Source organism: Ursus americanus, chromosome 4 (assembly GCF_024610735.1).
Source record: "Ursus americanus isolate L20-20 chromosome 4, mUrsAme1.1.p, whole genome shotgun sequence".
In the NCBI taxonomy this organism is placed as follows: Eukaryota; Metazoa; Chordata; class Mammalia; order Carnivora; family Ursidae; genus Ursus; species Ursus americanus.
This window is the reverse complement of record NC_142130.1, coordinates 31,734,654-31,755,728: the sequence shown is the minus strand read 5'-3', so window position 1 is coordinate 31,755,728 and position 21,075 is coordinate 31,734,654. Positions and strand designations below refer to the sequence as shown.

The 21,075-nt window shown below is 38.9% G+C and overlaps 1 protein-coding gene across 2 annotated transcripts in view; it reads right to left on the bottom strand.

Moving 5' to 3' along the window:
- Positions 1 to 6,257: 6,257 nt before the first annotated feature.
- The window catches only part of UBXN7 (UBX domain protein 7), a 59,560-nt gene continuing 44,742 nt past the window's right edge, over positions 6,258 to 21,075 (bottom strand). For both annotated transcript variants that reach the window (XM_045812512.2, XM_087861543.1), the window contains 3 exons: positions 16,778 to 17,171; positions 16,576 to 16,655; positions 6,258 to 14,606 (listed from right to left, as the gene is read on the bottom strand). In XM_045812512.2, coding sequence (XP_045668468.1) covers positions 14,445 to 14,606; positions 16,576 to 16,655; positions 16,778 to 17,171 — 636 coding nt within the window. In that variant the 3' untranslated portion in view covers positions 6,258 to 14,444. The remainder of the gene's footprint in view (positions 14,607 to 16,575; positions 16,656 to 16,777; positions 17,172 to 21,075) is intronic.

Here is a 21,075-nt window from a genome sequence, read left to right as displayed (position 1 = left end):
CTCCCAGCAGCAATGTATGAGAGTTCTAGTTGCTTCCCATTCCCACCAACATTTTTAATTTTCGGTATTCCAGTGGTTTAGTAGTATCTCATTGTGGTTTTTGTTTTCATTTTCGTGATGAGTAAGCACTCCACCCGGCCATTTGGAGAACCTTTTTTGAGAAGTGCCTGCTCAAGTCCTTTGCCCAGTTTTTATTGATTCTTTGTCTTTTTCTTACTGGTTTGTGGGAGTTCTTTATAATTCCAGACGTGAGGCCTTTGTCAGATTTATGTCTTATGAATGTCTTCTCCCATCTATGGTTTGCTTTTCCACTTTCTTAATGATGATGTCTTTTGATGAGGAGAAGTTCTTGGTTTTAATTAAGTCCCATTGATCAATCTTTTCCTTTATGGTCACTTTTTTGTCTCCTGTTTAAAAAATCTTTGCCCACTTCCCGCTGCATTTGACTTACCTGTGCTGTTATATGCCTCTTCTCCAACAACTGTGAGATCCTTGAGGGCAGAGGCTGTATCTTACTCTGCTCTGTGCACCCAGAACCTACCACAGAGCTTAGAACATGGTAGGCGTTCAGGAGTCACTTGGCTAATGAATTAATTCACGCACTGGATGACGGAACACACAGTGCACAGAGATTTTACTTCTAATGAGAAAACAAGCAATACTGAGAAAACCCGTGGTGCATGTACATGAGAAGGGATAATCATAACTGGCTATTACATTTTTTACAACTACGTATGCGCTGCTTTCTACGTACGCAGACGTATATGTGCCTGACGCAAAAGCTGGTAAACAACTATTGAAAAGTTCATTAAGTAGAATCCAGTTTTCATTTTTGTTGCAAAAGGGAATCATTTAGAGCCTAAATGAATTTTTGTGTCTTTCCAGAGAACTGAATTTTGGTAAAAGATACTAGGCTGAGTACTCACAAGCTTTATAAGAAGAAGAAACATTTATTCACCTTATAAAACACATTTACAAACTATCTCATTAGATCCTTACAACAGACTTACAGCAAGTAAAATAAATGTGAGGTTAGCTTTCTTACGCAGATAAAGAGATCATAGCGCAGAAGAGTTTGACCTGCTCAGAGTAATAGTGAATGAGACTGGGGAAATGATCCTGCTGTCTGTACACCCGACAGTCCCACACATTGATGCTTGAGATATTTTCTCCCCAACCCAGACTCCAACTATCTTAAGGTATTTCTTCTTGGAGGCAGTACTGCGGTGCTTTGGCACCTGAGAGACCCGGGTCTCGATTCCTGCTACAAATTCCTCTCAGCTATGTGAACGGGGTAGTTCACTGAGCCCCAGGAATAATCTGGACCTCAGTTTTTCATTTATAAAATGATGCCTACCTTGTAAGTTTATTTTGAACATTAAATAAGATGTGAGCTGCCTCGAATGGGTTAGTCCTCTCCTGCTGTTCTTGGCTCTGAGCTTAGCAAAAGGATTTTATATGCGGAATCTATTAGAACATCTCGTACTTAGGGAATCAGAATAATCTGTTGGCTGACTGCCAGATATCACTCAGATTTTTAGAAGGCATCTCCATTCCCAACTCAATGGCTTATCTAACAGCAGACACTCTCATATCTATACCATTAAAATGGTGCTTGTGGGGCAAAGGGAAGTGGGGGAACTGGGCTTTAACCCCTTAAAGGACCAAACTTCTTTGGGGCTTGTGATAGCAGCTGTAGGTCTTTGTTCCTTAGGGTAAATGTGTGACAATTAATTCAATGGTTAGCCTTACACACAAGATACTTCTTTCAGAAATTATATACTTGCAAAAAAGCAGTTTTACTAAATAAGGCCAGCTTTAGTTCTTCACTTCCCTGTGGTAAACCTCTATGGTAACAGAGGCCCGATGAATGCCGTGACAGAACTACAGCATTACCTTTTTACAGATGTGTCAATAATCTTAGAATTTGGCTCCACTGGGGGCACCTGGGCAGCTCAGTCGGTTAACTGACTCTTAATCTCAGTTCAGGTCTTGATTTCAGGGTTGTGAGTTCAAGTGCCATGTTGGGCTCTATGCTGGGTGTGGAGCTTACTTAAAAAACAAACAGACAAAAAAACCTGGCTCCCCTGGAGACAGCTACTAGTTATCACTTTGGTGGCGATATCTCTAGGGAGAAGCAAATGGGAGTCTATGAAGGGCACAAATTAAGAATGGGGCTTGGTCTGTTCATATCTTCTGCCCATTTTTTGATTTATTTGTTTCTCGTGTATTGAGTTTGAGAAGTTCTTTGTAGATCTTGGATACCAGTCCTTTATCTGTAGTGTCATTTGCAAATATATTCTCCCATTCCGTGGGCTGCCTCTTAGTTTTTCTGACTGTTTCCTTGGCTGTGCAGAAACTTTTAATCTTGATGAAGTCCCATAAATTCATTTTATCTTTCGTTTCTCTTGCCTTTGGGGATGTGTCATGAAAAAGGTTGCTTTGGCCGATGTCGTAGAGGTTGTTGCCTATGTTCTCCTCTAGAATTTTGATGGATTCCTGTCTCAAATCGAGGTCTTTCATTCATTTGGAGTTTATTTTTGTGTATGGTGTGAGATAGTGGTCAAGTTTCATTCTCTTGCATGTAGCTGTCCAATTTTCCCAGCACCATTTATTGAAGAGACTGTCTTTTTCCCACCGGATGTTTTTTCCTGCTTTATCAAATATTAGTTGCCCAAAGAGCCGAGGGTCCATTTCTGGGCTCTCTGTTCTGTTCCATTGGTCTATGTGTCTGTTTTTGTGCCAGTACCATGCTGTCTTTGTGATCACAGACACTTTTCCAATGAAGACATACAAATGGCTAACAGACACATGAAAAAATGTTCAAAATCATTAGCCATCAAGGAAATTCAAATCAAAACCACACTGAGATACCACCTTACGCCAGTTAGAATGGCAAAAATAGACAAGGCAAGAAACAACAATTGTTGGAGAGGATGTGGAGAAAGGGGATCCCTCCTACATTGTTGGTGGGAATGCAAGTTGGTACAGCCACTCTGGAAAACAGTGTGGAGGTCCCTTAAAAAGTTAAAAATTGAGCTACCCTATGATCCAGCCATTGCACTACTGGGTATTTACCCCAAAGATACAGATGTAGTGAAGAGAAGGGCCATATGCACCCCAATGTTCATAGCAGCAATGTCCACAATAGCTAAATCGTGGAAGGAGCCGAGATGCCCTTCAACAGATGACTGGATTAAGAAGTTGTGGTCCATATATACAATGGAATATTACTCAGCCATCATAAAGAACGAGTTCTCAACATTTGCTACAACATGGACGGCACTGGAGGAGATAATGTTAAGTGAAGTAAGTCAAGCAGAGAAAGACAACTATCATATGATTTCTCTCATCTATGGAACATAAGAACTAGGATGATGGGTAGGGGAAGAAAGGGATAAAGAAAGGGGGGGTAATCAGAAGGGGGAATTAAACATGAGAGACTATGGACTATGAGAAACAAACTGAGGACTTCAGAGGGGGGGGCGTGGGGGAATGGGATAGGCTGGTGATGGGTAGTAAGGAGGGCACGTATTGCATGGTGCACTGGGTGTTATACACAACTAATGAATCATTGAGCCTTACATTGGAAACCGGGGATGTACTGTATGGTGACTAACACAATATAATAAAAAATCATTAAAATTAAAAAAAATAAAAAAAAAAAGAATGGGGCTTGGGTGGGAAAAGAATTTGCCTAATACCATAAACCAAGACTGAAAGGCTTAGGAGAACAGGATAGACAGATGTTCCATTCTGAGGGATGCTCTGGGGTCTGGAGGTGGGATTTGAGCAAGGAATAGAGGAAGTTGAGAACATTTCACTGGTAGAAGGGAAGGGGAAAAGATGATGACCATCAGGCCAGTGTTCCCCAAAGAGTGACAGACTATCAGCTTCCTGTGGGTGGGTTCCAACCTCAATTTACAGCTGACTAAACAAGAGAGCATATTTCCTTAATTGGAGGGACAAAAAAAGGAAGATAGGAGATGTTGAAAGAATTGCCATTTATACTAGTTCATTGAAGAGGAAGTATTGTTTTTTCTCTATTAGTATAAAAATATTACAAACTCAAGCCACTCCAATTAGCCTTCTGTTTCCAACAGCACACTGAGATTGTTCTTGGTCTCCAATGACTTTTTGCACCCAATAAACACTTCACTGTCCTTCCTACTTGACCCCAAGACATAATTAGACATAGCTGGCCACTAGATCCTTTTTGAAATTCTTGCTCTTGGCTCCCTTGACCCCCCACTCTGGTGTTTCCCCTCCCTCCCTGACAGCATGTCCTTGACTGGGCCTCTTTCTGTTGGTGAATCTCCAGACCTAGCTTCTGGACCTTCTTAACTTTCTCCTTAGATGACCTGATTTTTTCTCATGGGACTAAACTCCATCTGTAATGCTGATGATTTTTCAAATCTCTAATTCCAGTCTACCTCTCCTCCAAGCTTCACACTTACATGTCCAACTTCCTATACTACTCCTACCCTTGGAAGTGTCACCATGAACACATCCAAAATTTCTTCTCCACCAAACCTGCCTGATCACATCTTCCTACCTCAGTGATGACACTGCTACTTACCCACAGCCAGAAATGAGTCGTTCTTGAGTTTGCTTTCCTTCACTCCCCCACATTTAAGTCTTTCCAGTTCTACCTTCATAATGCAGGTCTACTCTATACACTACTTCCCAGTTGCTGTCACTCTCTGGCCCAGGTGATCTCTGTTTTACAGTTTGATCATTGCAACCGTCTCTGCTCTTGCTCTCCTCCAATTCACTGTCCACATAATAATGGCTTCTCATTACACTTGGAACACAATCTGCGCTCCTTACCAGGGCCTAATAAGGCCTTGTATGATCTGGCTCTTACTCACTTTGTGCCACTCCCTTTGCTCACTGCATGCCAGACCCATCTGCCTTCTCTAAATACCTCAAATCCATCAAAAACTTTGCTGCTCCCCAGCCTCTGCAGTTGTTCTGCTTGGAAGTTTTCCTCCTACTCTTAGCATGGCCACCTTTTTTGCATCCTTCAAGGTCTCAGCCTAAATGTTAACTCCCCAACATCTTATTTAGAGCAGAATTCTTGGGGCGCCTGGGTGGCACCGTCGGTTAAGTGTCCAACTCTTGGTTTCGGCTCAGGTCGTGATCTCAGGGTCATGAGATGGAGCCCCATGTTGGGCTCTGTGTTCAGCACAGAGTCTGCTTAAGGCTCTCTCTCCCTTTCCTCCTCCCCCCACTCTAACAAATAAATCTTAAAAAAATAAAATAAAGCAGAATTTTTTTTTTCAGGGGCGCCTGGGTGGCGCAGTCGTTAAAGCGTCTGCCTTCGGCTCAGGGCGTGATCCCGGCGTGCCGGGATCGAGTCCCACATCGGGCTCCTCCGCTGGGAGCCTGCTTCTTCCTCTCTCACTCGTCTGCTGTGTTCCCTCTCTCGCTGGCTGTCTCTATGTCACATAAATAAAAATAAAATCTTTAAAAAAAAAAAGAATTTTTTTTTCAGTCTTTGAATCAAATCAGTATATTTTTCATGTGTTTATTGTTTGTATTCACTGAAGTTAAATGCCCTGAGGACGGGGCTGTGTTTTGCTCATCACTCTATTTCTATTATTTGGCACACAGTGAGGCTAGTTAAGGTTCTGTGGCTGGAGGAATGGGAACGATACTCTCTCAGCCCAGTTTAGTATTTACGCCCACCCCTTGGTCCGTCCGTGTGGCCAGGGAGACAGGGTCTTGGAAGAAGATGGCCAAGTCCCATCAGGATATGTTGCTGAAGCATGGGGATGAGGAATATTTCCACAAGAGAAAGAGGAATAACACTGAGAGCTGGGCAGTGATCTCAATTTCTACAACACAGTATAATCATATCTCCTGGCTTTTCTCCCATTCATTTAAAAATTCCTTTTTTCCTTCACTTGTTTCAGTTGGGTCCTTAGTCATTATTCCTGGTCTGAAAGACTGTATGCTGGAATTGCCCAAATATGACAATTATAGAATCCTACTTTCTTAAAAAGCCAACTCACCCCAATGATTTCATGACGTGACCAACATTTATAAAGCAATTACCATCAATGTTCAACATACTACTAGCAGAGAAGCTAGCAAACTTTACCCTTGATAATTTGACTATGAATTAACCTATGTCAATAAATACTTCAGTGTCCTAAACATAAGAATATGAGGGCAAGCTCTTGAAACCTGAATTGTATTAATTAAAATAATATCTAGGGAGTCTTATCTCACAAAAACAATACCAAAAAAACTAATACTGAAAAGTTTTTGATTTTATTTCCAAGATCAAATATTACAACAGGACATTTACATGTATTTATAAAAAAATGCAGCAGTTGAATTTATAGATCAGAGGTTTCCTTGAGTTTGGTCCCTCTCTCAGCACAGTGAGCTGATGTCTTCAAAAGACTTATCCCGCTCCCCTCCCTCCCCCACCCCAAATGCCCCCCCACCCCCCATTCAAGTTGCAGTACCAATATAAAGCAACTGGGTACAACACAGCAAGAATATTCACAATTTGGTACAGCCAAAACCAGAGGATCACCAACTGAAAGACCCTCTTTTTAGAAATATTTACCTATAGAGCATATGTATCTATAGATAGATCACACCCAGTTATCTAAGATTTCCCTGGTTTTAGAGCAAGTGGAAGTTCCATTGAGTCTTAGCCAGAAGTTACAGCTCTGCTTTATCTAATGGCATGCTTTTCTCCTCCTCCAAGTTCAGATTTTCTACCGCCTCCATGTGTCTTCAAATTTAATTAAGGCTTTCCCTAGCACCTTAATTATCACTTACTAGACATACAGGAGGGTCTCTAGTGTATTGTGAACAAAAAAATTTCATGGATGATCCAGTTGCCCCTTGCTCCCTGGTCCCAAACCTTCTTCCCACTTTGGAGAAGAGCTGCAGAAACAAATATCTCCTAGCACCATGGGATTAAAAGCCCAGAAAACTGAGAACGATATGTGCATTTTAGGGAGTACTTGCCAGAAACACTACAACAGGAGCACTGTCTCTGTCCATTATCTTCTTGGATTCAATAACAAAGTTACTACAGATTAAATTCCGAGCCTGTCCTGCATTAAAAATGCAAATCTCACTAAGACCGCCACTTTGTCCAGAATAAGGATTCCCAGGGAATCTCTAAATACTGTTAGGAACTGCTTGAGAAACACTTTAAAGCAAACACCCCAAGCTGACTTCACTCGAGTCCCCAACCCACCCCCATCCCTATTCCCCAAACAAATTTCATTCCTTGATTAACCTCTCTGAATAAGATGGGAAGTGAGGTTTGAAAAATGACGAAAAATGTTTAAAAAACACAAGTAGTGAGGACATGCCAGAATTGGGACATCCCAGATGATTCAAAACGCATTATTTAAACGGAACTCATACAAAGCATGCACAGAGCCTACAAACACTCCTGAGAGTATCCATGAACAATCAATACCTACTCAAAAAAGGACTTTTCTTAAAGGGTCGGAAAAAAAAAAAAAAAGACACCAGATGATTAGAAGTTGTTAACAAAAAAAAGGAAAACCGTTCTAGAAAAGGTTCTTTAAAGGAGTGAAAAAATAGTATCTAACAGATTCATGCCAAAGCTTGGATGAAAGCCCCTCAAATCTAAGTATCATGTTAGTATCAACTGGTACTCATTTCTCTATATCTAAGACTAGAGGATTATATCATAGCTTTACTGTCTGTTTCCCAGCAAGAGTTTTAAATAGCCTTTCCGAAACTGAAGGGACGAACATTAGAAAGTAACAAGGCCCAAGTCCCCAAATGGGTAAGATAAACAGTCCCTAGTACAAGCTTGCTACACTCATTAACTGAAAAGTGGAGGTCACATAGTACTTTCATTCTAATTAGCAGGTAAAAGGGGATTTTCTGGTGGCAATGGTAACTTCATGTGAAGTTTAACTTACAGGTCAATAAATCATCAAAAAGTTATTATTAAAAAATGAACATATGATTAGGGCAAAAAACCTATTTAATATTTTGAATCACACCATTTAATTTATTGATATTTTCCATTATTAAGAACACAGATATCTGAGAAAAACATACTATCAAACCATTTTGTTGAAAACATTAAGATACCCAACTGAGCATCAGCATTCCAATGTCATTACTCTGAAATAGAACCTGGTGACGTGTACTCTTCTAAAGCCAGCAAGCTTGACAAAAGGAAAGAAAAGCAGGACGGCAGGGAATAGCTCCAGCTCAAGAATCTCTCCCTTATTAGTTAAGATGCTCATACTGAGTCTATGAAAAAAGCAAATAAAAAAGATTTTAAGAAAAGGAGAATAATTCCAGGTCAGAATTTATCCAATGATTTGAAATGCTTCCCATTTTATTTACCACATCTTATAAATGAAGGATTCATGGTAAGCCCAGTTAGATTAACTTGTTTTGATACAGATAAAAGTTTTCTTATGCTCAGTCCCATGTAGATTGACTATTCTTCCTATTTGGAAACTTAAGTTGTAAGGGATATAAAATCTCAGGGCATTTTGAGCTCTATACAGGAAATACCAATAAGCAAATAACAAAAATTTGCTGTTTGTGGGCACAGAATTAAGTACAAGGCAACTTCCCATATTTAGAGATTAATGTGGGATTGTTCTTGGGCAAAATACTACCATTGGTATTTGTATCTCCAGTCCAAGTAAATCTGCCATCTCTTGAAAATACTCTTCAGAAATGCTAAATCATTTTATTGAAGTACTTCATACTGGATTGCCCAACTGTACTTGGAGATCATATGGCAAAGAAAGGGTTGAACCAAAAATTATCATGTTTATGAGAATGACTGAGATTCTAAGCAGTACAACAACGTTCTGTAGGTCAAAGAAAGGGGCGGGGTATCATGGTGCTAGCTGTTCTATATTTAGAATGAGAGAATTTTTAGGTAGAGAGAGAAAATGAACTATAAAAATGTTGCTTCAAGTTGTTCCCTTATATTTAAATCCATGAAAAAATTTTAAATGTTACATATTCAAACTTAGAAATGGAATTTCTTAAACATAGCATATTTCATTAAAAACCATGACTAATTTTCAGTGAATGGATGTCCAAAAAATCGAGAAAAGAGAATGGCAAAGTAAAAGAGAAGGCAGGATGAAAAGATTTTCTAATTAATGATCTCATCATCACATCCAATAATTTAATCACAAGTTCACTTCATGGGAAAACTATCAAGGTCATCATAATCTCTATCAAAAAATATTCTTGATTCTAAGCTGTCTCTCTAGCAGTGTTGACACACAGGTGAGTCAAAGACCAAAATAACCGTCAGTGAAACACTAAATTTCTATAGAACAGGAGAAATCAAGGCAGTGCCTTGGTATTGTTATTTTCTGTACGAAAAAACTTCTTGCCACCTACTCTAAACTGTGTACAATGCAACACTAAGTTTCAAGTCAAGACGATAATTGATATGCTATGCAAGGTAAATCAATGAAGTTGAATATTCATAGGACAAAGCTGTCTTTAGCCTTTTCATCAAGGCTTGTAATATTGGAAAACTGCCATGTTCATCAGTAGGGTTGGTTCTTCCTACTCTCATTTAGTTTTACACAAGCCATCACTTATTCATCGACCAGCATCCTATGATTTACTATTGAGCAGTTAAGTGAAAGAGGACGAGAGAGAGAGAGAGAGACAGAATATGAATGACATAATGGAGATACACTCTGTAAGAAATATTTTTGAAAGTCAGCCTAATTAAATCTTGAAAAAGTTGTTTCTGCCAAAACCAAGTGTGAATTCTACAACTTACACAAATCAATTTCCTAACAACTGCTCAGCCAGTAAAGTGCTTTGTTTAAGCACAAAGGTAAAATAAAATTTAACTCTGGTGTCAATGAAATATCGGTTCTCATTAATTACATTTCAGTCATACTTAACACTGATTAGAAACACAGCGTGAAGTTTTTTAACTTAATGAATTGTGTTTAAAAGATCATTATTAGATCTAGAATGATGCTCTCCTTTTGGAGATTCTAGTCATCACAGTGAGGTTAGATTAAGTTACTGGGCAAATGAAACCTGGACACAAAAAAAGCAAAGGAACTGATTAACAAAAAAAACTTTTTAATTAGCCTAGGGATAATATAAAGAGGAGAAATAAGAAGCATAAAATTTTAGAGTGGAAAGGACTTCAAAGATAATCTAATTCGGTGGTCTACAATCTGTGGGTTCCCAGAGTTTTTGCAAAGGGTCTGCAATTCCATATGCACATTTACATTTTCTTCATCTATGGACTTAATGTTATTAATATTTAACCCTGCAAGTCCCCACTCTTGCCAAATTTTAATATTTTAAGTCCTTTTACTTTTGAAAAGACTGAGAACTATTGATCTAGTCCAATTCTCTTAATAGCAGAGCTGTTACCCAAGTGCACTTTTGCCTACAAACAGTGCCTTTATACATCTGATTTGTACCTGGGGAGAGAACTTAAATCTTTCCTTCACTTTCCAGTTGCTAGTGGCTCCCTCTGGTATTTTCCTAAGTGTCCAAGTGAGATTCTTGCTAGCTAAAATCTTTAGTCCTCGGATCAATAATCCTTTCCTACTTGGGTGCTGGGTGTACCTTACAGATAAACGTCATGCCCTAAATCTAGTAGTTACGCCAGGTGGAACTAAAGAATGAATATAGGTGAGTCAAAAACTTTGAGCTACAGCATTTGCCACTTTTCGGTTTTATTTTTTTTGTGGACTTTCCTAATGAAAGCCTACGCAAGCCTTTCCCCTTTCTAAACTTGTATTGTAATTCTAGTTCAGCACCAGAAAGGTAAGCATTTACATGTTCTTCAATTATCTCATGTGTAGTGTATCTTTCCAACTGGATAAAACAGAAGAAATCAGGTGTTAGACCTCAAGATATTTCCAACTTTAAGGACTCAATAAATACTTGTTGACTTTCTAGAGTCAAGGAAGTAAAATGTTACAGGAGATTTAAAAACATACACATAGAGAGTTCAATAATCTGGTATGGATGGGACAAAGAAAAGATAACTATATCTTTTCCCAAAAATGGTTTAAAAAAAGATAAAAATATTTTTTATCCTTTCCATTTATTCTTGGCAAATAATGCCACATATTTTCCTTTCACATTTTTATCAGTGCATCATTTTTTTAAAAAGCAATAATCAGTCCCTCAAAACAGTGGTGTAAATAAGAATTTATAGGCATAGTGCAAATCCCACAAGCTTTAAGGAAATAAAACCAAATGGTAATTTACAGAGCCAAACAACAGGAAGATAACCTTTTCAGTAAACTGATTCCCCTGTTGTAAGAGACAACAGCAAGGGAGTGAAAACAGCATGGATTCTGGATGCCAATTTTGATTTTGCCAATTACTAGCTGTGATATCCTGACCAGGTTCTCTAAACTTCAATTTTGTCCTAGCTACAAAATAGGGAGAATATAAAATATACATTTTGTAGAGCTCTTACAAGATTAAAGAAGAAAAGGCACAGAAAGTGCCTAGCACATGCTAGTTACTCAAAATTAGTTCCCCATTCTTCCCTCATTTGGCTGTTCTCTCTCTTCTTTGGTTCCTTTTTAAACCAAATTCAAAAGGTGTTTCCTGTCACTTTTCCCCCCCAACTTGTTTTCATTCCATCTCCCTGTATTTGTCACTCTCAAACTCTATCTTGTCCTTTTCCTCCCCACTTTTTCTTCCGAGCCGTTTCCAATACCTACGAGGAACAACTATTTTTAACTAATCTTACTAGCCTCATTTAATCTATTCAATAAAATCTCTCCTCCACAGAGCAAAGGAATTTGCAGAGGAAAAAAGACAAACTGGAGGAAGCGTACTCCTTTAATGAATTAAGTTCATGAGCGAAGCAATACTCCTTACTTACTCTTCCCATGTGTAATCCGTAATCCCTCCCTCACAGGCCTCTATATCCAGCCCAGGATAATTACACTTCTGCCTCAAAATAAAATAAAACCCTCTACATCTTGTACTCTAAACACACCAGTTGGATCTAAGCTGGATCAGCATCTCATGCCCTAAGTCTCTGATATGCTTACTTAAATCATTTTATATATACTCGGTCATCTCACAGTAATCCAAGTTGAAAAAGTCACTTTGGTTTCTCATAAATGGATATGCCACGGCTGACCTCATCAAAAAGGTAGAACTACATCCTATCATTAATGAACATGTCTCAGGTTCTTGAGATATGTTTTATAAAGAGAAGTTAGTAAGTGAAAGAATGAAAGAGTCCCACAGGGAAAATTCTTGACTTCACATTTTTGACAGATTTGGGCTTTAGCTGTGACTCTGCTGAGAATGGAGATAGGTGCCATCACAGCACCAAAGCTGGGCATACCCTCAGTTCTTACCCTGTGCCTCCCTGAATTTTTAGATTTCTCACCTTGTCTACTACCAACAGTTTTTTAACCCTCTACTGCACCTTTGCTAGTATATAGCTCTATTCCTCAGACAGCAAGTATATTATCCAAGTTCAGAGATACATTGGAGGAATTAACATGAAAACCATGTTTCCTCAATAAATCAGAAGTTGCTAAGTTACTCGAGAGCCTATGAAAAAACACCGAAATGGTATTACTCAGTCACCAATCTAAAGAGAGAACTTTGACTCAAGGTATAAATGAAATTGTAATTATATAAATATATTTATAAATATTTATACAATTATATACTTATACATAAGCACTTACACAGACTTAGAAAAAAATGTAAGAACATTAATTCAAAAGGACTCACTGAAGAATAAACAGAATTTTCCATGATTTCCTTGAGGAGATACATAACTCATTCTTTAGGAAGGGTCCCTCTAAATCCAACCATTAGAAACCACAGTCTCTAATTGTGTAGTAGCAACACATAAGCATCTTTTTTTTTAATCCCCTAGTTGCAAGAGAGTGACCTTAAAGTAGATGGGAACCTAAAGGTCTCTGAGCAATAGCAATTTATGTTCCTCAAGTAGAAGAATCAATCGATCCAAATCCCCAATTGACAAAACACGCCCATTCAATGTAACAAGGTTAAAATTCTGATTTTGCCACCAGAATCATTATTACCCCTTCAGAGGACTCTATTTAAAGCTCAAAATAAGAATTGAGCATACGGTGAAGGTGATAAGTCAAACAGTATTACATAGATTCAAGATGGCCTCTTCTACATAATACTGTAACAAGCTTTCACCAACTACATTTTGAATGTGGCTTCTGCTGGCAGAAAAACCCCACAACACCTGAAGATTGCTGACAATCTTCTCCACCTCCCTTACTAAATGTTGTCTTATAAATTGAATTTAAAGGTTTTCCCCTTACAGAGGTTTTCAGTTTTGACACCTTTTGTAAGAAAACAGTAGAGGAATTAAGCTCATGTGGTCACCAGAGCCTTTTAGAAACTATTCCAACCAGGGGTAAAAAAATGAATCTTTCTTTCTAACCGTAGAAACATGGCTAGCAACTCTCAGCTGCGTCTTCTTCTTTTCCCCCGGGACATACATAAGTATGCCTTAAAGCACATAGGACAATCAATAACCATAGTGGTTACAACTATAAGCCACTGTACTGCATGATTATTGAACAGCTGCCTTCCCACAGATCACTTGTGGACCCAAACAATGGAAGGGCCAAAGGAACTAATATGCTGTACTGGCAAAAACAGCAAGCACCTTCCTAACCCAATCACCACAACAGCCTCCCTAAATGTCCGTTTCAGGACTAGCAGGATCAATACAGTTTATAAAGTAATAATGAAGAAAGCTGTTTTAGGCTAGGATATTGAAAGCCACCCCATGCTACTCACCCGACATTTAACACTCATTCTGCCAATAACACATACCATGGAAATAATTCTAGCTGGGAACATGGGAATCCGTTGAAAAAAAATTTTAAAGATGATGAGCAATAATTATAAGGGATGCTGTTTCCATGTAAATGGAAGCCTGGATATTTTGTCACGTGATATTTCTTACATGAACAACAAAACAAAACGTGTTATAGAGTTTCTTTTCCCTATCAAAAATGGGGCTTATAAAAAAGGGAGGTTGTTCTTATTCTGAATCTAGCCATTCCTTTACCAAAGAAGTCTGAGGAGTAACATTATCATTTGATCCCAAAAAAGTGTCGTGCAAGAGACCACTTATTGGAACACACATTTCCTGCTGCCAGTACTAGAAGGTCTAATCCTTACACTTCCATTTGGTCACCAGATTAGGTAGGAAAGAAAGAATAGCAGGAAAAAGAAGAAAATAGAAGAGTGAAAAGGTTGGGGGAGGGTGAAAAGAGACTGAATATAGGAGAGAGCAAGAAATAAAAGAGAAGGCAGGTGACTTGCTTGCCCAACTTTGGCTCTATGGTCCTATGAGCCAAAATGCATACTTAGTGACATGGTATCTCACAGGAAAGGGAAAAAAGGGGTAAGCTGAGAGAGGTCAGGCCATGATGTTAATTTCTTTCCTGTACAAAGACAGTCTCTTGAGGACAAAGGCCTGCCTCCTGTAATGTAATGTCATAGTCCAGATGAGAGAGTTTCCTTCGAGGGAAGTTGGTGAGAAGTTCAAAACGTTCATTTGGATATCCTTTAGACTGGACGTGCTTCACCAAAGCCTATGAAAAATAAGAGAAAGACAGAGCTGTTAGGTAGAAATAAAAAAGAATATATTAAAGAATTAAATATCTTATATTCCTTTCTATCATATCAGATAAGATGTGAATTTTAATTTTTTTTAAAGATTTTATTTATTTATTTGACAGAGATAGAGACAGCCAGCGAGAGAGGGAACACAAGCAGGGAGAGTGGGAGAGGAAGAAGCAGGCTCATAGCAGAGGAGCCTGATGTGGGGCTCGATCCCCTAACGCCAGGATCACGCCCTGAGCCGAAGGCAGACGCTTAACCGCTGTGCCACCCGGGTGCCCCTAAATTTTTTTTTTTTTTAAAGATTGTATTTATTTATTTGAGAGAGCGAGCGAGAGAAACAGCACAAGTTGGGGTAGGGGCAGAGGGAGAAGCAGACTCCCTGCTGAGCAGGGAGCCCAATGCAGAACTCAATCCCAAGACCCTGGATCACGACCTGAGCTGAAGGCAGATGCTTAATCTACTGAGCCACCCAAGCGTCCCGAGTTTAAGTTATTCTTTCACATAACCAAAGCTTACCCTTGTGGAAGGGCCAATGTAACTCTTTAGAAGGGGAGATAATAAATCTGTATCCAATAGTTTAGGGCCAGTAAGTGATACTGAAATATACAGGATTATGTTTGTCTCCCAAATAAACATAAACTCAATTTCTATTTGTAAAGTTACTGTCCTCTTTTTAAACATTTTACCAATTTTTTCCCTTTTATCAAAGATACGTCCTTCAGTCCACCTACAGACATTCATGTCACCTGTGCGCTGAATCCCTTCTTGCCTTCTCAGAAACCGTGCCACTACGATATCCCCTTTTATAGGTATCTTCAATATCTCACTCTCTACAGATGCTTCCTATCAGACTTAAACATGCTCAGTCTCTCCTTCAATCATTTTTCCCCTCTGATTATCGCCTATGCTCTCCCTCTAGCTTCACAACCAAACTTCCCAAAGAAGTGATCTATGCTTGCTCTAGCCATGATCTCATCTCCCATTCCCATCCAAATACTAGACCGGGAAGACAGTTCTGGGTATCAGCACTGGCAACCAGAACCTTCTTGCACTTCAGTCATACAGTCTTGAAGAATCAGATGAATTATCTCCAGCCACAGCAAGTGGCTAGGTATGAATACCTGACCCAAGGGCGATTCACTCATAGGCTAAGCTAAGCTAGTCAGACCCATTCTCTTTTCCAGGAGTCAGAAACAGAGGGAAGGCCCATTAGCTGTGGACTTTAGACTAAAAAGCCCTCAGCATCACTAAGATGAACCACGTACAAGATGAGAGGCCAACAAAACCCACCACTATATAGAAAGAAGAATGCTGTGAAGCAGAAAATCGCAAAAGGGAAACAAAACAGGCCCCATGAGAGAAACACACAGAAAAACAATTTTGGTTCTTAACCACTTTGGAGGTTCAGCTACTAGGACACCCAGGAGCCCCAGTAGAATCTTCAAATAACCCCGCTCCCTTTTTCCAGGTAATAATTTCAGTTGGGTTTCTTTTTTTTTTTTTTTTTTTTTTTTAAAGATTTTATTTATTTATTCGACAGAGATAGAGACAGCCAGCGAGAGAGGGAACACAAGCAGGGGGAGTGGGAGAGGAAGAAGCAGGCTCCCAGCGGAGGAGCCTGATGTGGGGCTCGATCCCAGAACGCCGGGATCACGCCCTGAGCTGAAGGCAGACGCTTAACCGCTGTGCCATCCAGGCGCCCCATTCAGTTGGGTTTCTATCCCATGCAGCCATGGAATAGAAAATCTTGACTGGACAAACCCTCTGTGACTTGCCTAAGATAACTTGAGAAGGGAACAAAGTAATCCGAAGATTCATCACAGTTAAGTTTCCAGTTAGAGGCCAGACTGAATACCATCAATTTCAGAGAATCATAAAGCCAATTATGCCAATTAGTTTCTCTGCTTCAAGTAAACACCTCCAATTAGATATACTTACCAACAGTTTAGCTTGCTCTGGAAGAGTGATCTGTTCCCTTTTTCCATCTGGATACCGTAACATCAGCTGTGCTTTTGGTCCTAAAGGAAGGGTTAAAAAAATAAGAAGAAGAACTTAAGACAGAAGACTAACTTCAACCAATAAATAAAGCCCTTCAGTAACATTCAAGTTTTAAGTGAAGCAGGTTTAGAATGTAACTCACCATTTACATCTATGCCCTCCACTATTCCATCTGATTTTTCAGGTGACATCTCCAATATTTCTGAATCCACAGCTGGCAATCCTTGGTGGTTTGCGGCTGTTCCAGGCTCAGTTCTGGCTGGGGGTTCAGTCAGCGGCCTTCTATTCTCCTCTTTTCTATGCCCCAAATCTTTGTGGGGAGATTTCCTGGACTTGGCAAGATTCTCTATCTCCTCTTCTTCATCAGAGCCACAAACGGATATGAACTCCTCACTGCCAGAAAAAAGTTCAGATTCAGATTCTTCATCTGAACGGCTATCCTGTTTTGTCTGTGTTGAATCAAAGTGTGTCTCTTGCAAGGAGGCTCTGATGGCAGCTTCTAACTGGCTGTCTTCACTTGCATCTATAAGGCTCTCCTGCGAGATGCAGTCATAAAACATGGGCGGAAAGAAAAAGAAAACAGTTAAACCAAAAAAATAGATAAAGTCGAACAGAACATAATAAACTTAATAGTCAAGGTGCCTGGGTGGCTCAGTCAGTTAAGCGTCTGCCTTTGGTTCAGGACATGATCCCAGGGTCCTGTGACTGAGCCCCACACTGGGCTCCCTGCTCAGCGAAGAGCCTGCTTCTCCCTTTCCCTGCTTGTCCTCTCTCCCTCTCTCAAAAAAATAAAATCTAGAAAAAGAAAAGAAATGTAACAGTCAGCTTGCCACTATTATTTTCTGCTGAATATATGTCTTTACTAAATTTTAAGCTATTTGCGTGCAACAACTTTGTCTTACATGGCCAAGCTGGAATGTGTATTTTAAAAACAAAAATAACCATCCTACCACCTGGCATAATGGTGTTGCAAGCACAGGTTTCCTTTATATAAAAATGAATAGAATCAAGAAAACAGTTTATTTCCAGCCCAGAAAAATAAAAGAATTAGCTTTTAAATATAAAGCCAAAACACTAGTTTTTAAAAATGACTCAACACAGGGGCGGCTGGGTGGCGCAGTCGTTAAGCGTCTGCCTTCAGCTCAGGGCGTGATCCCGGCGTTGTGGGATCGAGCCCCACATCAGGCTCCTCTGCTAGGAGCCTGCTTCTTCCTCTCCCACTCCCCCTGCTTGTGTTCCCTCTCTCGCTGGCTGTCTCTCTTTGTCAAATAAATAAATAAGATCTTTAAAAAAAAAATGACTCAACACAGAAAAGGATGTCTACCTTGCTTATCACTATATTCTTCAACTAGCACTGTTCTGACACAGAGAAGGATATCAACAAACTCAGTCATCATTTTGCAAAAAAACTAACAGATCTCTAGCATTAGAACCCAAACAAAACAGCAGATAATGATAGGAAAAACCAACAACTATGTTTTCCCAAGCTTAATTATGATGAAGGGTTTCATTGTGATCATGAGAAATGCAAATTTCAACAGCTTTCCCCCCAGGTAAAGCTCTATCACAAATATCACTAAACTGATTGAAGTCACAAAATATGGGTTATCTGAGTGGAACTTATTTTGATCCTAACTCATATTATTAAAAAAAAATTTTTGTAAGGTAATCAAAAGTTGAACACTAGACATCTCATGATATCAAGGAACTGCTGTTAATTTTTAAAGGGTATGTTACTGGTAATGTGATTGTGGCTTAAAAAAATAAAGAATATCTTTTTTTTTAAAGATTTTATTCATTTATTTGAGAGAGAAGAGAGAGAAAAAGCACAAGCAGGGGGAGCGGCAGGCAGAGGGAAAGGGAGAAGCAGACTCCCCATTGAGCAGGGAGCCTCACACGGGGCTCCATCCCAGGACCCCAAGACCACAAACCTAAGCCAAAGGCAGACACTTAACCGACTGAGCCACCCAGGCTCCCCAAGAGTCTTTATGTTTTAAAGATACATGCCAAAGTATTAATGAATGAAAAAATGAATTCTGAGACTTGTTTCAAAATAATGTGACTAGGATGGGATATAAATGAAACAAGACCGGCCATGTGCACTGATTACTGGAATTAGTTAACGGGTACATAGAGGTTCAATAACTTCCTTCTACTTGTGAATATGCTGATAATTTTCCACAATAAAAAAGTAAAAAATGTATGGGTCGCTAATAAAAAACTAAAGGAACCTCATTTTGACTTTTACTATCTGCTAATCATAAAGCAAAAAATTTAAGAAAAAAATGTTAAATAAACTTAAGGTTATCTACCACCAGAAAAGGCAAGTAAAATGCCCACATGACCTGCAATGGCTTTTAGGTGGATTGTAGGTTTACAATAATGACATTGTACAGCATGTAGCTTCATTTTAAAGACTGTCTCCACAGCACACACTACTGGCTTCCTATCCAATATCCATTTTCCTCTGATTTCTTACTTACAGAATCCTAATCATGTCTATAAAAGAAAACATGTCCAGCCAAAAAATTCCAATTATCAGTTTCCCTTGCAGCTAGAAAAAAAACATGGTATGGAAGTGCTAAGGAAGCACTTACAGAGAAATTACAGAACTCAACACATGTAATAGAAAAGTCTGAAATTAATGACTAAGTTTCCATCTTAAATAAAAAAGTACCCACACAGGAAAAGAAAATTAAATTAAACCCAAACTACACAGAAAGAAAAAGAGAAAGGACAGAAATCAATGACCTAGAAAACAGAAGAAAAATCATGACAACCAAAAGCTGGTTGTTTAAAATCAATAAACCTGATAAGCCTCTAGCCAGACTGTCAGGGAAAAAAAGAAGCCACCAATTACCAATAACAGGATTAATAGGATTATTAAGGTAAATATTTTATAGCAAATTATTGTATCCTACCAACTTTGTGTAGTAATCAAACTATTATTTAAAAAAAAAAGAAGAAATAGATACTTGAGTAGTCCTTTATCCATTAATTAAATTGAATCTGTAGTTTAAAACTTCCCACAAAGCTCTAGGTCCAGATGGCTTCACTGATAAATGTCATCAAACATTAAGGAAGAAATAATATCAATTTTAGGGCATCTGGGTGGCTCAGTCGGTTAAGCCTCTGCCTTCGACTCAGGTCATGATCCCAGGGTCCTGGGACTGAGCCCCACATTGGGCTCCCTGCTCAGTGGAGAGTCTGCTTCTCCCTCTACCCTTTCCCTCTGCTCGTGCTCACTTTCGCTCACTCTCTCTCTCTAATAAATAAAATCTTAAAAAAAAAGAAACAATATCAATTTTACACAAACTCTTCCTGAAAACAGAAGTGATAGAAACACTTCCCAATTCACTGTGAAGCCAGCATTAACCTTATACCAAAACTAGTCAAAGACATCACAAGGAAGACAAAACAAAAGACAAAGAAACTACAAACCAATATCCTTCATAAACACAGACCCAAGAATTCCTGACAAAATTTTAGCAAATCAAACCCAACAATACATGAAAAAGTAATGCACTGATAACCAAGTAAGTTTTAGCCCAGGAATGCAAGGCTGGTTTAACATTAAAAAGCTAACCAATAGAATTCAATAAAAAAGAAAACCAATGTTCATCTGAACAGATGTAACAAATCTTCTGACAGAATCCCCTCATGATAAAAACTCAGCAAACTAGGAACAGAAGGAAACTTCCCTCAACCTGATAAACTATAAGAAACATAGCTAACGTCAAAGTTAATGATGAAGAGAGTGAATACTTTCATCCTACCACCAGAAGCAAGTCAAGGATGTCTAATCTCACAATCTCTATTTAACTTTGTACTGGAGGTCCTACATAAGAAAAAGGTATAGAGACTGGAAAGGAGGAAATAAAGTAAGTCTTTATATGCTGACAACACAACCATCTACAAAAAAGCTACTAGAACTAATAAGAAAATTTAGGAAGGCTGTAGGCTACAAAGGCAATATACAAAAACTGTGAAACACTGCTGAGAAGGAATTTAAGACAAATAAATAGACAGATCATAGATTTGAATACTCAATATTGTTAGGATGTTAATCTTCCCCAAAATGATCCATAAAGCCAATGCAAATCCAATCAAAATACCAGCAGCTTTCCTTGTGGAAAGAGATAAACTGATTCTAAAACTTACGTGGATCTTGGGGCACTTTGTCAGAAAAGCATGCCACTCTTACTCTCAGGGCTGTGAGTCTGAGACCCCACTGGGTATGGAGATTGCCAAAATAAATAAACTTAAAAATAAGTAAATAAACAAATAAACAAATAAATAAATAAATAAATAAATAAAGCTTATGTGGATCTCTCTGCCGTAGATCCTTCCCATGATAAAAATTTTAAAATTTGAAAAATTAAAAAAAAAACCTTGCATGGAAACACAAAGGACCTGAAATAACAAAACAAACTATAAAGA